The sequence below is a fragment of the Suncus etruscus genome, chromosome 6 (assembly GCF_024139225.1).
Source record: "Suncus etruscus isolate mSunEtr1 chromosome 6, mSunEtr1.pri.cur, whole genome shotgun sequence".
NCBI lineage: Eukaryota > Metazoa > Chordata > Mammalia > Eulipotyphla > Soricidae > Suncus > Suncus etruscus.
In genome coordinates, this window is record NC_064853.1 from 136,281,045 (window position 1) to 136,299,119 (window position 18,075).

At 37.7% G+C, this 18,075-nt stretch overlaps 1 protein-coding gene across 1 annotated transcript in view; it reads left to right on the forward strand.

Annotated features, from left to right (window-relative positions):
* The window catches only part of EPB41L4A (erythrocyte membrane protein band 4.1 like 4A), a 294,094-nt gene that overhangs the window by 136,115 nt on the left and 139,904 nt on the right, over positions 1–18,075 (forward strand). The window contains exons 4-6 of the mRNA XM_049776051.1: positions 4,323–4,401; positions 10,576–10,673; positions 12,041–12,161. Of these exons, the coding sequence (XP_049632008.1) occupies positions 4,323–4,401; positions 10,576–10,673; positions 12,041–12,161 (298 nt within the window). The remainder of the gene's footprint in view (positions 1–4,322; positions 4,402–10,575; positions 10,674–12,040; positions 12,162–18,075) is intronic.

The following is an 18,075-nucleotide window of genomic DNA, read 5'->3' on the forward strand; positions in this document are numbered from 1 at the left end:
AATGGATAGGACCCAAAGAAGTTTCCAAGACAGGTTAAAAAAACATGTAAAAACCAGTTTAAACACCTTCACAGTCAGCAGACTTAGCCTGTACAGAAATAAATCCTTGTTCAGAAGATTTCTGACTTGTCATGGGGGAAAAGGTCATCAGTTACAGAATGAACAGAATTCTGGTTTGTTTTTGTAATTTTTTTTTTTTTTTGGTTTTTTGGGCCACACCCTGTGACGCTCAGTGGTTACTCCTGGCTATGTGCTCAGAAGTTGCTCCTGGCTTCTTGGGGGACCATATGGGACGCCGGGGGATCGAACCGCGGTCCGTCCTAGGCTAGCGCAGGCAAGGCAGGCACCTTACCTCCAGCGCCACCGCCCGGCCTGTTTTTGTAATTTTTAAAAATAACTACTATCATGTTCTTTCTGAGAAGCAATCTGCCTACAGCAACCCAAGTAAGGCATAAGGTTGCCTGTACTTAGATAGGTATGCAGATCATTTTCATGAGGTGTTCATAGATAAATATTTATAGACAATAAAATTTCAATTTTAGGAGTCTTCGTCTCTCAAGATCTAGAAATCTTTATTTTTCAAGTATAATGGCCAATAGTAATATTGTCTTTTTGAACCTAAAGACTTAAATACCAAATCAAAAATCAGAACACTTTCAGAAATAGATATTTTGATATCACAGCTCTTTATAAGAAAAAATGGATAGGGGCCGGGAAGGTGGCGCTAGAGATAAGGTGTCTGCCTTGCAAGCTCTAGCGTAGGACGGACCGTGGTTCAATCCCCCGGCATCCCATATGGTCCCCCCAAGCCAGGAGCGATTTCTGAGTGCATAGCCAGGAGTAACCCCTGAGCATCAAACAGGTGTGGCCCAAAAAAACCAAAAAAAAAAGAAAAAATGGATATTTCTTTATAACAAAATATGAATATTTCTATCTAAGATGAAGAACATTTTAAACTTGCATTATTAAAATTTTCCTAAGCACATTTGCAGTCTTATTATTATAGGGTACAGCATATTTAAGTATCTATAATCTATAATTCAGTTTCTTTCTTATCCTTAATAAGTGTTACCTTGTCCAAAAATTGATGTGTAATATCTGATTATTAATGAAGAAAAATGACTGATATTGCCAATAGATTTACAGAAGAAGTGTCTATAAATATGACAGAATATCTGCTAGTCACTGGGCTACTCCTGAAATGTGATTTATATTTTCCTGGGCTATTGGAAGATATTATTATTTAGAAAGACTTAGAAGAGTTTCAGTTTTTGGCTTATGTATATTTTTACTTACATAAAACTATTAATTTTACATAAGGCTGTTAAAGATGAAGTCTGTCAAAAGACAGGTAGATAATGAGGTCATAATAATTTAATAGAATAAAGGCAGGTAATAATTTATTAATTTTATAATCCACCTTAGAATAGGAATTCAAAATATATCTGGCTCATATTTGCTTGTTCCAAAATGTGGAACATATTTCATATTCTTTGCTAGTTCTACAAGATGAATTACACATGTGTTTGCTTTCTCTAAATATTTTAATTTTGTTTATTTTTTGTTTGTTTGTTAAGAGACTGAATAGAATGGTAGCCAGAAGAAACGTTGACCTTTCTAGACTTTGGTAAACTTAATTTCATCTCTATGAATTTTATATCGAGCAACGAATAACCTTGGCATTTTCACTGCCTTGCATAAGTTACCAGGTGTTTTCAGAGAATCAAATGGTTATGAAACAGTTATGCAGATTACGAATTGCAATCAAATGGTAATGATGCTCTTAGAATATAAGCCATTTTATAATCAAAGTAGGGAATGGTTGATTTGGGTCAAAGTCTTTTTTTAAATGAGCACAAACCAAATAATTTTTGTTGTGTATTTTTCAAACTTCTGTCCTTATCACTAATCCCATTTGGAATGGCTGGGCTTGATCAATGGGAAATAATTTGTCACATTCCAGACAGGTAAAACACCCTGGCGTCTTCACATCACCTTCCTCCTTTGTGCACTGCTGCAGTGTGTTTCTGCCAGCCCTGAGGCCAGCCCTTGTGCCTGCAGGCACTGCTGTCTGCTCTTTGGCACCAGCCTGATTGACAGCTAAGCAGAGGGTGTACTTCCTGCTATTTTAAATATTTCACGGTCTGTGCTGGCCTGACATGCTTATGCAGGGTCAAGGTGTTTTAGTTAAAACACAGAATGTGTTTATCTAAGCAAAGAAACTGAACTCTGGAACTCCATTAACGAGAAATTACAGTGTTTGTCTTAGAGTTGTAGCAGAAGGAATGTCCCATGAAGAAAGTCATAGCAGGGAGAAGGATGGGGCTGGGGTCTTGGGGTCTTCCATTTTCCAGGAACACTCACTATTCAGGAATTCTACAGACTAAGCATCGGTATATTGTTGTAATCATGAGCAACAACATAGTTCTTGGGCTTTATTACGTGTTTTGTTTAATTTTCTTTCTCTAAGTTATGAATTGGTTATTTTTTCAAACTTCATTAACATTGAACAGAAAAATAAAGGAATATAGAAATTTTCCTGTTGCTTTATTTCATTGATAGCAGTTCAAAGATAAAGTTGTAAGTTAGGGTAGTGTGTTTTTATTCAAGTGCATACTTTTCTATATGTGTGAGGAAAGCTTTTGTGTGTCATTTAATAATACTGTGGCTAATTGGTATGCAGGGTAACAGATTTGTTGTAGAACATATTTAGCCAAATATTTCATTACTGCACTGATCACTGTGTGTAGTTTCAGAAACTCCTGGTTGATTTTTTCCCCATGAAACTGTCTTTCTACTAAAGTATGCTGGAAAATATTAACATTAGGAATTTGTGTTCTCTGTACAATATGAATGTTTAATGATAGGATTTCCCACATAGGTACAGTCTCTTGTATATTTTTTAGTTTATTCTCTTTTTTTGCCACACCCAGTGGTGCCCAGAGATTATCCCTAGCTCTCACTCAGGAGTCATTCCTGATGGGGCTCAGGGAACCATATAGGATGCCCTTGGGTTGAACCCTTGCTTGAAAGGCAAATGCCCTATCCCTTGAGTTTATTCTTCATGGCATTTTCAGATCGAGTTCTTTTGTGTATGTAAATTACTGAGGTAAGATATATTTTCTTAAATACTTGAGAACACAATCAAAGTTTCAAAAAAAGCTCAAAAATGAAATAAATGTCACTACGTAGTTTGACTGACTTTTTAAAAAATAGAGTGCTATATGGCAAGAAATTGCAAACTTTGTGCTGTAAAAGTAGAATTTAAAGTCTTACAAAAAATAAGTAAAAGGCAATGAATATGTTAGTTTCATGAGAACTGTTTCACAGTGTATATGTGTATAAAATTGTCTCTGATACTCTCAATGTAATAATGAAAATTTTGAAAAATTTGAAAACTAATCTATTTGAAAAATAATCTTACCTTTTTCTTATCATTTACACCTGAATAAAACTGAACAAACATTTCTAGATCTTTGGATCACCACCTATTGGGTGGATAGATCAATACATCCCTTCTCATACTGACTGAATACATAGGAACATGGTCCCAATGTTTCTGTCCTGTGGCTGCCTCTTTGAACTTACTTTATAGGGCCGGAGAGATAGCATGGAGGTAGGGCATTTGCCTTTCATGCAGAAGGATGGTGGTTCGAATCCCAGCATCCCATATGCTCCACTGTGCCTGCCAGGGGCGATTTCTGAGCATAGAGCCAGGAGTAACCCCTGAGCGCTGCCAGATATGACCTAAAAACAAACAAACAAACAAACAAACAAAAACAAAAAAAACTTTACTTTATAAATAGTCTATTTTAAAAACATTCATGTAAAAACTGGAAAATGGAATCACTGTACATAAATATCTTGCATAACCTCCTTTGTGATAAAGTTGGTAGTATCAATTTGGACAGATCTATGCATATATAGATATTCATGTGGGTAAATTAGACAGTTCTGAATCTTTCTTGTTTTATTTTGTTTTCTTATTTACAGATTATTAATATAATTTTTAACTCTACTGAGATAGCTTTGACAGATGTAATTATATATTCAGGGTATTCATTTTAATGTCTTGAAATATGAAAACAGTATATTGTTGCAGCTAATCTAATCATCACTTCGACATAATTATCATTATGTGCATATACTGAATATTTAAAATTATAGTGCTTTGAGTAAATGTCAAGAATACTCTCATTTGTTAACTGTTCTGACATATTGCAGTGCCTATTAGACATTTTTTTTTTTTTTTTGCTTTTTGGGTCACTACTTTGACTAACTTATAATTTGAAATTTAATTTTAATTTAATTTTTTCTTTTAGCTGGACCTCCTTATACATTGTACTTTGGTATTAAATTCTATGCTGAAGATCCATGTAAGCTTAAAGAAGAAATAACCAGGTATAGTATTGACAAAACTATGAACTGACACATATGTGACGTGCGCAAAGACTTAATGTAAAGCCAATGAAGTTTGGGTTGAAACATGCTGCCTTGCATTTTATAATTAATCTTATGAGAATTAAGATTTAAACTGGCATCACATGAGGCAGATAAGTGGTAACAGATGTATTTAAATAATGGCATGAACTGAGACACATGGTGCTCGATTTTACATCTAGATGATGGAATATTTCTTTGTTATCATTGTGAAGCATGTATTGTGCCTTTCTAGTAAAGGAAATATACTCTGATGCTTAATTTGCTTATGTAAATAAAAATTTAAAGATCCATTTATTTTTCTGATTGGTTGCTGTTTAAATAGCAGCTATTAAAAGAGTAAAATAACATGTCTTGATTTCACTTACTTCACTAGCAACCAAATAGTAGCAAAAGCAAAAAGCAAAACTTTTCCCTAATTTAGCAAAGTGGTCGGTTTTTTCTGCTCAATACATTGGTTTCAGTAAAGTCTCAAGTCTTTTAAAAATGGGAAATTGTATCTTTGATCCACTAGACAGTCTGTGGCATTGCGTGTGTTCCATCCTGTCATTTTTCTCCTTATACTTTAATTTCTCTCAATTCTGGACTCCACAGTGTATTCGGTGCATCCAGATTTCTTTAAGTATGAGATCAAGGACACTGTGACAGAAACCAGGGAAATAGCTCAGTGGACTGGAATGCACAAGGCTGCAGGTTCGATTCCCAGGTTCTCTTTTCATCCTGCATAGTGGGGTGAGGTGGGACATCCTAGTGGCGCAACCACTGAACTACCAGGCTTGCATAGCTGGACCAGGTATCACTGCACTACTCAGCAGAGAACCCCCCAAAATAATGAGGTGATACAGCTGACTTGTCAGGAATGCTCATGATCCATGATAATTTAAATTTCTGCCCAGAATGTATAATCAAAGCCTTTTAAATATTCCATGAGGGATTATGTAACTTAATATAGAACTTAAGAACATTTTGTTTTAAAATAAATTTATGATTTATTATCAGTAAAGTTTGGTTTCTCTATATATTTTATATGCCTATATTCTTGGGGGTCACATGAAAATTTCTTGGGCAAAAAAGGGGTTGTGATTCATAGATTTAAGAAGCTATAGGGACCAGAGCAGTGGCACAAGTGGTTGGGCATTTGCCTTGCACACACTAACCTAGGACAGACTGCGGTTCAATCCCCTTGCATCCCTTATAGTCCCCCAAGCCTGGAGCAATTTCTGAGAGCATAGCCAGGAGTAACCCCTGAGCATCATCAGGTGTGGCCCAAACCCCCCCAAATGAAGCCTTACTATAAAAGAACCTTTTCATGATATATAAAAATTTTGATAATAATATTTTAATTTGTGTGATTATATTCTTTGATCTAAAAAGAGGAGCAAATTACATTATATACTTTTGGCAAAAGCAAAACTTTAAAACAAAAACCTTCAAATATGCTAAAAAGGAAGATATTTTTATTTTTAATTGTTTATCATCACACTTTGATTTGCCAAGTCGTCCATAATACATTTATTTGAGGTATTAAACACTCAAACACCAATCCCACCCAGTGTGATCTTTCCCTTCACCAGTGTCCCCACTCTCCCACTCACCTCCTTAGCCTACCTCCATGCATGCATAAACACATTGACTTCATATCGTTTGTTACAATACAAAAGCAACTGGAATTATCAAAATATTGAGTTGTTTCATAGCTTCCTGAGGTCTAGGATTTATAGATATAAAACAAATTTTGTGACTTGGCAAATTGAGTGGGTTAAGTCTTGGAGTCTGGCTGTTTCTTTTGGAGGGTGGAGGGTGTGGCACTGGCCTGCCATCTAGTTAATGCAGAAAGAGGAATCTGCTACACTCCTGAGAATTCTGAAGAACATCTCAAGCTAGACTGGGCTACCTGGATGTATTGGCGGTCATTATTTTCCTTGGAGCATGGTGGAGTAGCTGAGCGCTTTTTCAGAGATGTTCTTTGAGAAATTCAGTGAATCAGAAATTTAGCTCCTTTCAAATCTGTGTCAGCACCTGCCATCCTCTTTCAGCTTCATAATGAACTTAAATTCTAAGATTATTCTTTTTTTTTGTTTGTTTGTTTTTGTTTTTGTTTTTGGGCCACACCCGTTTGACGCTCAGGGGTTACTCCTGACTATGTGCTCAGAAGTTGCTCCTGGCTTGGGGGACCATATGGGACACCGGGGGATCGAACCGCGGTCCGTCCAAGGTTAGCGCAGGCAAGGCAGGCACCTTACCTTTAGCGCCACCGCCCGGCCCCCTAAGATTATTCTTAAACCAGCATTTGCAAGATGAATGTTTATAGAATTCCCTGGAAATTTTTCCCCCACCTTTTCTGTAGTGACTAGAAAAATGGTTTGTAATGGCTGGAGCTACTGTAAAGCGGGTAGGGCATTTGCCTTGCACTCTAACAACCTGAGTTAAATCCCTGGCATTTCATATGGTCCCCACGCCTTCCAGCAGTGATTTCTGACTGAGCGCAGAGATAGTAGTATCCCCTGAGCGCCACTGGGTGTGGCCCCAAACTCAAAAATCAAGAAGAAAGGAAGGAAGGAAGGGAGGAAGGAAGGAATGGAGGGAGGGAGGGAGGGTGGGAGGGAAGAAAGAAGGAAGGAAGGCAGGCAAATACCCTACCCACTGTGCTGTCACTTTAGCTCCTGGTTGTAATTTTTATATGAAAAATAATACTATAGCAAACATGATTGTAGATAGTATTCAGTGTCTGTTTTTGAAAATCACATTTTATACATATTGTACATAATTCTTTTTATTGATCTTGCCTTTGACATCCTTTTTTTTTTTTAAGGGGCACATGTAGTATGGTTTGGGGGAGCTATTCCTAGCCCAGAGCTTGGGGGATCACTCCTGATGGTGGAGCTGAACGCCAGCACTCTACATACAAAGTCTGTGCTTCAGCTCTCTGAGCCAAAATTTTGTCTTATTTGTTTTGTTTCTGTATTATATTCTATCACTTATTTAATCATGTTCCGTGAAGGCTATTCATAGGCTTCCTTTTATTAAATTACAGATAACAATATAATTGATTTTTATGTACATGTGTTATTATATAGATCAAATATTCCAAAAAATCTTTTTACTTAGGGAAAAACAAAACTTGAAGTGAGTTAGATGCATGAGAAAACAAAGTTAATGAAAAACAGTATTATATCAATTTATAGCACGTGATATGTATTCTAAATATTTTCTGGAGTAAAGTTGGAGGATTCTGAGGTCACATTAGAACATTCCTAACATAAATGCAATCTTAAAAAATTTTTTTAGGGGCTGGCATGGTGGCGCTAGAGGTAAGGTGCCTGCCTTGCCTGTGCTAGCCTTGGACGGATTCCCCCGACGTCCCATATGGCCCCCCAAGCCAGGCGCGATTTCTGAGCTCATAGCCAGGAGTAACCCCTAGCGTTACCGGGTGTGGCCCAAAAACCAAAAAAAAAGAAAAAAAATTTTTTTTAACTGCAGCCATAGTAGAATTGCTTGGAGACCTAGGCTGGCCAGGGGTGTGGACTAGTTATGCTCAAAGTTCTTCGTGGGCCACTGAGGTATTATTTAGTGATGCTTGGAGTACTGTGTGGTTTTGAGTATCAAATTTAGGACTTGTTCCAATCTAAACAACTCACAGGTGCACATATCACAAGCTTAGTGATTGCTATAAGAAGGTCGCCAGCAGTTGTATTATGAAGATTCATCTTTGTATCAGAATGTGTTGTGGGGCCCAGAGAGATAGCACAGCGGCGTTTGCCTTGCAAGCAGCTGATCCAGGACCAAAAGGTGGTTGCTTCGAATCCCGGTGTCCCATATGCTCCCCCGTGCCTACCAGGAGCTATTTCTGAGCAGACAGCCAGGAGTACCCCTGAGCACTGCCGGGTGTGGCCCAAAAACAAAAACAAAAACAAACAAAAAAAAGAATGTGTTGTGTACTGCTTCTAGAACAATGATAATTTCTTGACAGCTTCTTTTCTTTAATTGGGATATAATATACCTATAGTCACATTATGACTTACAGTCCAAACCCTGTCACTTTAGAAATTGATGAAAAAGGTTATTCATAGCTATGCACATTTAATAAATGAAAAAAAAAACTGTTGTATGCAAACACCATATAGATTTTCCGTAATTAAAACCAGAGCCCAACTAGAATTCAAGCATCCAGTAATAGCTGTAATCAGAGATAAAGAAGGAATGATCCAGCAGTTTTGAATCTAATTTAGGCAAAATATTAAATGTGTTTTAAGTCCCATAAAATGGGCTAAATAAGTTTGTGCAGCTAATTAAAATCAGATCTAAGATACAGTAAAGTGCACAACATCTAAACATATAATTGTACTGCATTGTAAATTTTATATATGAAGCTAATAGGATGCTTACTATAATAGAAATTCAGTAAATAAATAAAAATACTATAATCAAATCTTTTTTTCTTTTGGTGGTGCAAAATAGGTGTATGAATTTCAGAACCCTGTATTTCTCTTACTTCAGCATATGGAGAGCAATGTTTCTCTCTAGAGTCTCACTAAAAATGTGATTCCCAGTAAATTTAGTGATTCTCACTAAAGCTGTGGGTACAAAATTAGTATTAGTCTCCTAGAGATAACCAGAGTAACTTCTAACATTTAAATTTGCACAGAAGCACCTGAAGAAGAGAAATAGTATTTCTCTGAGAGAGAAGTAAAAGGTGTAGTGGAGGCTAATTTTCCCTTCCTTCCTTCCTTCCTTCCTTCCTTCCTTCCTTCCTTCCTTCCTTCCTTCCTTCCTTCCTTCCTTCCTTCCTTCCTTCCTTCCTTCCTTCCTTCCCTCCCTCCCTCCCTCCCTCCCTCCCTCCCTCCCTCCCTCCCTCCCTCCCTCTCTCCCTCCCTCCTTCCCTCCCTTCCTTCCTTCTGGACCCAAGAGACCATTAGGGTATTGGGGACTAAATCTGGGTTGGCCGAATGCAAAGCTGTTTCTGCTATGCTCTTGCTCTGGCTCCTGCTGGGTAATTTTGATTAATGGGGGTAAGATCTTAGATAGGTTACTTTATCTTATTTTATTTTTCCCCTTTTTTAAATTTGAAAAATGGTGAAAATGGTAGTAGTGGACTTATTTAAAAATCTTAGATATGTGCAGGGGTGGCGAATAAGTTCGACACAAAGAGCCAAAATTTTAAACTCGGAGAGTCAGTGAGCCACACCACGCAGTGACCTGCCAAAACAGACAAACACTCACACAAAAGCATCTAATTTTAACAATAATCTATGAAACACATATTGCATTTTGCTATTTTGAGTGAGGGTCAAAATCCTGCAGTAATGGTGAGGGTGTGCTGTGTCCTCCACACTCAGAACTAACAGCAAGATGTGCCCCAACATGTGACACAAGAGTCCCCCCACTCACTGGCCCATGCAGTTGTTTCCGAGGGATGGGAGATGGGAGGACACAGTCTGGAGATCTCTCCTCATGAGGTCCCTCCTCAGAAGCAGCAGAACAAAATCCAAACTTGGCAAAGAGCCACAGTATACAAAAGAATGATAAGAGGCAAAGAGCCGCATTCATTTCGACTGGGAGCCGCGTGCTCGCCACCCCTGTTTTATTGCTTCTAAACTACTTGGAATGGGTTACATTTATTATGTGTGTGGGGACCATTATGACAGGTCACACAGAATGAGCAAAGCTTCTGGTAACTGGCAGGGTTTTCATGGCAAAATGTTGGGGATGGAATCACAACACTGATTTTCTGTCATATGTCTATGGCTTTAGACTCTTATTAACTCATGCAGTATAGGGTGGATCTTTTGTTTTATTCCTCCTGGGAAAAACTGTAGCAGTTAGTATAATGATAGTAGTAAAAAGGGCTTGTCTGTAACCTTCACTGCAGACCTGTGATGTGTGGCTGCTGATACTCTCGTAACTTTAGAGGTGAGTGTGCTGACTCTCACAGGAGCTGAACAGTAGCCCAAGGCCACAGCACTGGCATGCCACAGCACTGGTACTTGCTCCTGATGGCTCAACTCCCTGACTTTACCCTGCATTCCCTGTGCAACATGTTGACTCAGTAGCCCTTCTATGATCTCAGTCTGAAATTTCAAATCTGGATACTGTAAAGTATTATTAATCTCTTTCTTCCATTTCTCTTTTTTATAGGTACCAGTTTTTCTTACAGGTGAAGCAGGATGTACTTCAGGGACGCCTGCCCTGCCCTGTCAACGTTGCTGCTCAGCTGGGTGCATATGCCATGCAATGTAGGTTCCACCGGAACATGCTTGCTTCAGAAATGTTTGGTGGGCGAGATTTGTATACTCTTGTTTTAGGAAGTTGATGTGCTAAAACACCACAGGACTTTTGCTAAAAACATTGAATAGATCAAAATTAGAATTTCAGTGTCTCTTCACGATAAAAAGAAAGCTTGTAATGCATGTCTTGTAGGCTCTTTAGGGTTTTAGCTGTAGAAATAGTACTAACTTTTAATTAAGTGGAGAGCCTGACATTCTCTTTTTGCATCCCATGTGAGTTCGTTGATCCATTGATCCTGAAGCTGTCATGTCTCAAGATCAGTATGTTTCCAGGCAGCTGTTGTAAAAAGTCCATGTGGTCAGTGGCATATGGCATATGCATTTGACACGCAGTGTGCTGAAGCATGTGGAATTCATCTGGCCACCATTTGGAAGAACTCCAGGACACATTGTCATTTTGCAGACTGAGCCTAAGGCTGTCTCCACGTACTATTATTGACCTCTTTTTCAGAGCCAGTATAGATATGGGGAAATGAAGCTTCATCATTTGCAGACCAGAAATAATCTCGATAGATAATCCTGGGGAAAAAATTACGTAGATTTGAGATCAGAAGATGGATTAACAAAGGGAGGATAAATTTTATGAATAATAGAGTAAGCTTTCTGTCTTGATTTTTTTGTTTGTTTGTTTTTGAGCTACACTAGCACGGCTTCTTTACATCAACTATAATGAAATTGGTGCAGCATAGTATTATATATTTTCATGACTATTATTTTAGGCACGTACATTTGAATCACAGTCTATATTTCTTGGTATAATTGTTTGAGAGGATATGTTGAAGCTAGACATATTTTTTCTAGTGTTTGTACTCTAAATTCTGATTTTAATATTTCATTTTATGATAACAGATAAGAATGTTTAAAATAAGGATTATGAAAATATAACTATTTAAGTAAGTAAAAATAGAACACATAATTTTTTAGAACAAGATTTTTATTTTACCATGAATATATTATTTTACTGAATTTGGGTTTTTTGGTTTTTTTTTTTTGGACCACACCTGGTGACATGTAGGGCTTACTCCTGGCTGTGTGCTCAGAAAACATTCCTGGTTTGGGAGATCATATGGGATGCCGGGGACCGAACCTAGGTTCGTCCTGGGTCAGCTGTGTGCAAAGCAAATGCCCTACTGCTGCGCTATCACTCCGGCCCTATTTTAGAGTTATTTTTACTAAAATTAGTTTAGTTGTCATCTTACATATAAAATATTAAGGCATTGGGAGAGAAATTTTAACCAGGGTTGGAACATTTGTAATTCTATAATTTAGGAGTATTTTTCTAAAATGGCAAAATGACATTTGATCTCTCTTTTTAGCTGAACTTGGAGATTATGACCCATTTAAGCATACTTCAGGATATGTATCAGAGTACCGGTTTGTTCCTGATCAAAAGGAAGAACTTGAAGAAGCTATTGAGAGGATTCATAAAACTCTGATGTAGGAATCACATATTTCGTTTTTAGCCGTTTATTAAATTATTAATGTACTTTTTTCACTTTATAACTTTACAAGTCTTTTATATACCAGATTTGATACATAGATTCATAAAAGCCAAAACATAAATTTTCTTTATAAACTTTCACTAGGGAGATTTTAAAATGTTTAAAAATTGAAAGAAGCATATAGTGAATAACTATTCATACAACCTAGATTCTTCTGGTAACATTTTCTCATATTTAATTGATTATGCATCTACTCATTTTTCTGTTCACTCATGAAAATATTTTATTTTATTATGCATTATAAATGAAAGAACAGGTATAAATGCATCACTTACTCACAAACAATCCTCAGTGTGTGTACTATGTTTATTATTTACTATGTGTATTTGAGTTATAATATGAATTACGTATTGAGTTACAAGATACCAAGTCCATAATGCAGTTTTCTGTGTTAAACAGAGTGATGTCTAATTTCCCTTATATTTCTAATCCCATTCTAGGCAAGCAAATAAATGTTTTCCCTGCTACACTTAGGATTTCTTGCTCCCTTGTCAAAAATTAGGTGATTGTGTCTGGGGAACATTATCTGAGAACTCAAGCCTATTCCACTGATGTGAGGGTCTGTCTTTATTCCAGTACCATGCTGTTTTGATAACTGTTGCTTTGTAGTACAGTTTAAAGTTGGTGAAAGTAATGCCTCCCATTAACTTTTCCCTAGGAGTGCTTTAGCTATTCGAGGGTGTTTATTGTTCCAGATGAACTTCATAAGTGTTTGATCCACTTCTTTGAAGAATATCATGGGTATCTTTAGAGGGATTGCATTAAATCTGTACAATGCTTTTGGGTGTATTGCAATTTTAATTATGTTAATCCTGCCAATCCATGAGCAGGGTATGTGTTTCCATTTCTGTGTGTCCTCTCTTATTTCTTGGAGCAGGGCTTTATAGTTTTCTTTGTATAGGTTCTTCATGTCTTTGGTCAAGTTGATTCCAAGATATTTGAGTTTGTGTGGCACTAATGTGAATGAGATTGCCTTCTTGACGTCCATTTCTTCCCTATCATTATTGATGTATAAAAAGGCCACTGATTTCTGTGTGTTAATGTTGTAGCCTGCCATCTTGCTATATGAGTTTATTGTTTCTAGAAGCTTTTTGGTAGAGTGTTTAGGGTTTTCTAAGTAGAGTATCACGTCATCTGCAAACAGTGAGAGCTTGACTTCTTCCTTTTCTATCTGGATTCCCTTGATATCTTTTTCTTGCCTGATCACTATAGCAAGCACTTCCAGTACTATGTTGGAGAGGGGTGGTGAGAGCGGACAGCTTTGTCTTGTACCAGAATTTAGAAGAAAGGTTTTTAGTTTTTCTCCATTGAGGATAATATTTGCCATTGGCTTGTGGTATGTGGCTTTAACTAGATTGAGAAAGGTTCCTTCCATTTCCATCTTGCTGAGAGTTTTGATCAAGAATGGGTGTTGGACCTTATCAAATGCTTTCTCTGCATCTATTGATATGATCATGTGATTTTTATTTTTCTTCTTGTTGATGTTGTGTATGATGTTGATAGATTTACGGATGTTAAACCATCCTTGCATTCCTACTTGGTCGTAGTGTATGACCTTCTTGATGATGCATTGGATCCTATTTGCCAGGATATTGTTGAAGATCTTTGCATCTGCATTCATCAGGGATATTGGTCTGTAATTTTCTTTTTCGGAAGCATTTCTGTCTGGTTTTGGTATCAAGGTGATGTTGGCTTCATAAAAGCTGTTTGGGAGTGTTTCCGTTTTTTCAATTTTATGGAAGAGCCTGGCCAGGATTGGTAGTAGCTCCTCCTGAAAGGTTTGAAAGAATTCATTAGTAAATCCATCTGGGCCTGGGATTTTCTTTGTGGGCAGATGTTTGATTACAGTTTCAGTTTCCTCAGTAGTGATATGCTATATCCTCCTTACTTAACTGTGGAAGGTTATAAGTGTCCACGAATTTATCCATTTCTTCTAGGTTCTCATGTTTAGTAGCATAAAGTTTCTCAAAGTAGTCTCTGATTACCCTTTGGATCTCTGCAGTATTTGTCATGATCTCCCCCTTCTCATTTCTAATACGGGTTATCAGGTTTCTCTCTCTCTCTTACTTTGTGAGTTTTGCCAATGGTCTATTAATCTTGTTTATTTTTTCAAAGAACCTACTTCTGCTTTTGTTGATCTTTTGGATTGTTGTTTGGTTTTCCACTTCATTGATTTCTGCTTTCAGTTTTGTTATTTCCTTCTGTCTCCCTATTTTTGGTTCCTTTTGTTGGTCATTTTCTAATTTTATGAGCTGTGTCATTGTTATTCAGGCATGCCCCTTCTTCCTTCCTTATGTGTGCTTGTAAAACTATAAATTTTTCTCTCATGACTGCTTTTGCTGTGTCCCATAGATACTGGCAGTTTTTGTCTTCATTATCATTTATTTCCAGGAAAATTTTGATTTTCTCTTTGATTTCATCTCAGACCCACTGGTTGTTCAGTAGCAGGCTTTAACAATTTCCAATTGTTAAAGTTTTTCTTCTGTGTGCCTTTGTAGTTCACATCTAATTTCAGAACCTTGTGGTCAGCAAAGGTAGCTTGCAAGATTTTTACCCTCTTGATTTTATGAAGGTATGTTTTATGTGTCAGCATGTGGTCTATCCTGGAGAATGACCCATATACATTGGAGAAGAACGTGTATCCAGGTTTTTGGGGGTGGAGTGTCCTATATATATCTACATGTCCTCTTTCTTCCATTAGTCTTTTCAGGGCTAATATGTTTTTGTTGGTTTCAGTCTGGTTGACCTATCAAGTGTTGACAGGGCCGTGTTGAAATCTCCCACAATTATTGTGTTATTATTGATGTCTTCTTTCAGATTTTTCAGTAATTGTATTAGATAATTTTCTGGTCTCTCATTGGGTGCATATATGTTTAATAGTCTGATTTATTCCTGTTGCACATATCCCTTGATTAGTACATAGAGTCCATCTTTGTCCCTTATAACTTTTGAGTATAAAGTTGGTGTCATCAGATATTAATATGGCCGCCCCAGCTTTTTTAATGGTGTTTTTTGATTGGATGATTTTCCTCCAGCCTTTGATTTTGAGTTTATATTTGTTCTGATTATTCAGGTGTGTTTCTTGTAGGCAGCAAAAGGTTGGATTCATCTTTTTGACCCATTTTGCCACTCTGTGTCTTTTAATTGGTGAATTTAGTCCATTGACATTGAGGGAGATGGTTGTCATAGGATTTAATGTCATTTTTGTAGATAAGTTTTCTGTGTTTGTTGGTCTTTCTTGTCTTAAAGTAGACCTTTCAGTTTTTCCTTTAAGGCTGGTTTTTCATCTGTGAAGTTTCTGAGCTGTTGTTTACCCATGAAGCTATGTATCCTTTCTTCAAACCTGAACCTGAGTCAGGCTGGGTTCAGTATTCTCAGTGAGGCATCCATTTCATTCACATCTTGTCACAATATCCCACCACTGTTTCTGGCCTTGAGAGTTTCTTGTGACATGTCTGTTGTAAGTCTTAAAGATGCTCCTATGAATGTAATTTCCTTTTTTGATCTTGCTGCTTTCAGTATTTTATCTCTTATCTGTGGGATTTGTCATTGTATCGAGGATGTGTCTTGGGGTGTATTTCTTTGGGTTTCTTTTAGCTGGTACTCTTTGGGCATGCAGAATTTGATTGCATGTAGTCTTTCACTCTGGGAATATTTCTTTGGTAATGTCTTTGACATTTGATTCTTCCTGGAGATCTCCTACTTGGGATTCCAATGATTCTTATGTTGTTTCTGTTGAGTTTATCAAAGACTTCTATTTTCATCTGTTCACATTCCTTGAGTACTTTTTACATTGCCCGATCATTTGTCTTAAGGTTTTTTCCAATTTATTCTGCTGTGTTGATTTTTTCTGCATCTCATCTTCCAGCATGCCGATTCTGTTCTCCGCTGCTGTTACCCTGCTGGCGAGGCCATCCACTGAGTTCAGTTCAGCTACCGTGTTTTTCAGATCTGTTATTTCAGTTTGAAGTTTTCTGATTTCTGTCTTTGTGTTCTGTTCATATCGATCTATGCTTTCTTTGATTTCTACAAACATCTTCCATATTGCTATTCTTTTTTTTTTTTTTTTTGGTTTTGGGGTCACACCCGGCAGCGCTCAGGGGTTACTCCTGGCTCCATGCTCAGAAATCACTCCTGGCAGGCTCAGGAGACCATATGGGATGCCAGGATTCGAACCAATGATCTTCTGCATGAAAGGCAAACGCCTTACCTCCATGCTATCTCTCCGGCCCCTTCATATTGCTATTCTAAACTTCTTATCCGAGAGGTTAATCAGATAGTTGGGATTTTTTAGGTCATTGAGCCTTTGTCTTCATTCTCTGTGCATGGTGTTTGCATGCGAGGTTTCCCCATTGTCACGCTTGTAGTGTGATTTTTTTTCTGCGTGTTATGGTGGGGTTCATTGCTTAGAAAGAGTGCGCGGCCGCGAAGTGAAGCAGAGCGGCCGTGCTCCTCTGGAGCCTCTGGGAGAGCTATTTTTCTGGGCCCTTTTCGGCCCACTCCTAAATGGTTTCAGAGACAGGACAGTGGAAAAACACACACAGGCAACACTCACAGTTGGGAATCACTGGGTGGGTGTAGATTTTCCCAGCCTGATATCACAAACAGGGGACCTTCCTTTCTGCAGAATACTGAGGATAGCCGGTTTTCACGGTCAGACACAATCCCTTGGTGCTCTGGCCCTTGGATGAGCCTCTGGGAGAGCTATTTTTTCTGGGCCCTTTTCGGCCCATTTCCAAGAGGTTTCGGAGACAGGACAGTGGATAAACACGCAAAGGCAACACTCACAGTCAGGAATAACTGGATGGGCGTAGATTTTCCCAGCCTGACTTCACAAAACAGGGAACCTTCCTTTCTGCAGAATACTGTGGTCAGACACAGTCCTTGGCACTCCAGCCCTTGGATGAGCCTCTGGGAGAGCTATTTTTATGGGCCCTTTTCGGTCCACTCCCAAGAGGTTTTGGAGATGGGACAGTGGAAAAAAACGCACAGGCAACACTCACAGTCGGGAATCACTGGGAGGGTGTAGACTTTCCTAATTTAGTAGATTTTCTAATTGAGAGAGGTGTATGTATTTTTCCTTGGATTTTTGTAGCATATTTAAAATAATGTTACAAATTTATATTGAAGAATATTTTATAAACTAATGAAAATTGGCCCAAACTACTCTCAGAGATTTCTAAAATGATTAACTCAGAATGTTTTAAAAACCAACATCTTTCTAACTCTTAAGCTTGCTAAATACTAGATCCCCATTGACTACATAACTGCATATCTGCATCACTGGAAATTTATTGTAAGCAGTATCATGTTTTTCCAGTATTTTTCCCCTTAGTAACTATTAAGATAGTGTCTGTTTCACTGAATTTGGCTCTTTTAGCTATCTACATATTGGTGATCTGTAGAATTTGTCATTCTTTCTCTAATGTATCTTATTTAGCATAATGCCTGCTAGTTCCATTTATACAGTTGAAAATTGCCAAGAGAACAGATCTCAAATATTCTTTCTCAAAAAAGAATATGGTGATGATGTGACAAAATGAAGGATTTAGCTGTCTGTGAAGATTTATAAATCAAATTAATACACTGTCGATCTTAAATATATATATGTCAATTATATGTCAAAGTGGATAAATAATGATGTTATATTTCATATTGTCTCTCAACTAGCATCTTATGCTATGGCAAATAGAAGAAAACTTTTCTTTTTTGATTTTTGGGCTACACCCAGTAATGCTCAGCTAAGGAGTTACTGCTGGCTATGCTGTCAGAAATCGGTCCTGGCTTTGGGGACCATATGGGACACTGGAGATCAAACTATGGTCCATCATAGGTCAGCTGCATGCAAG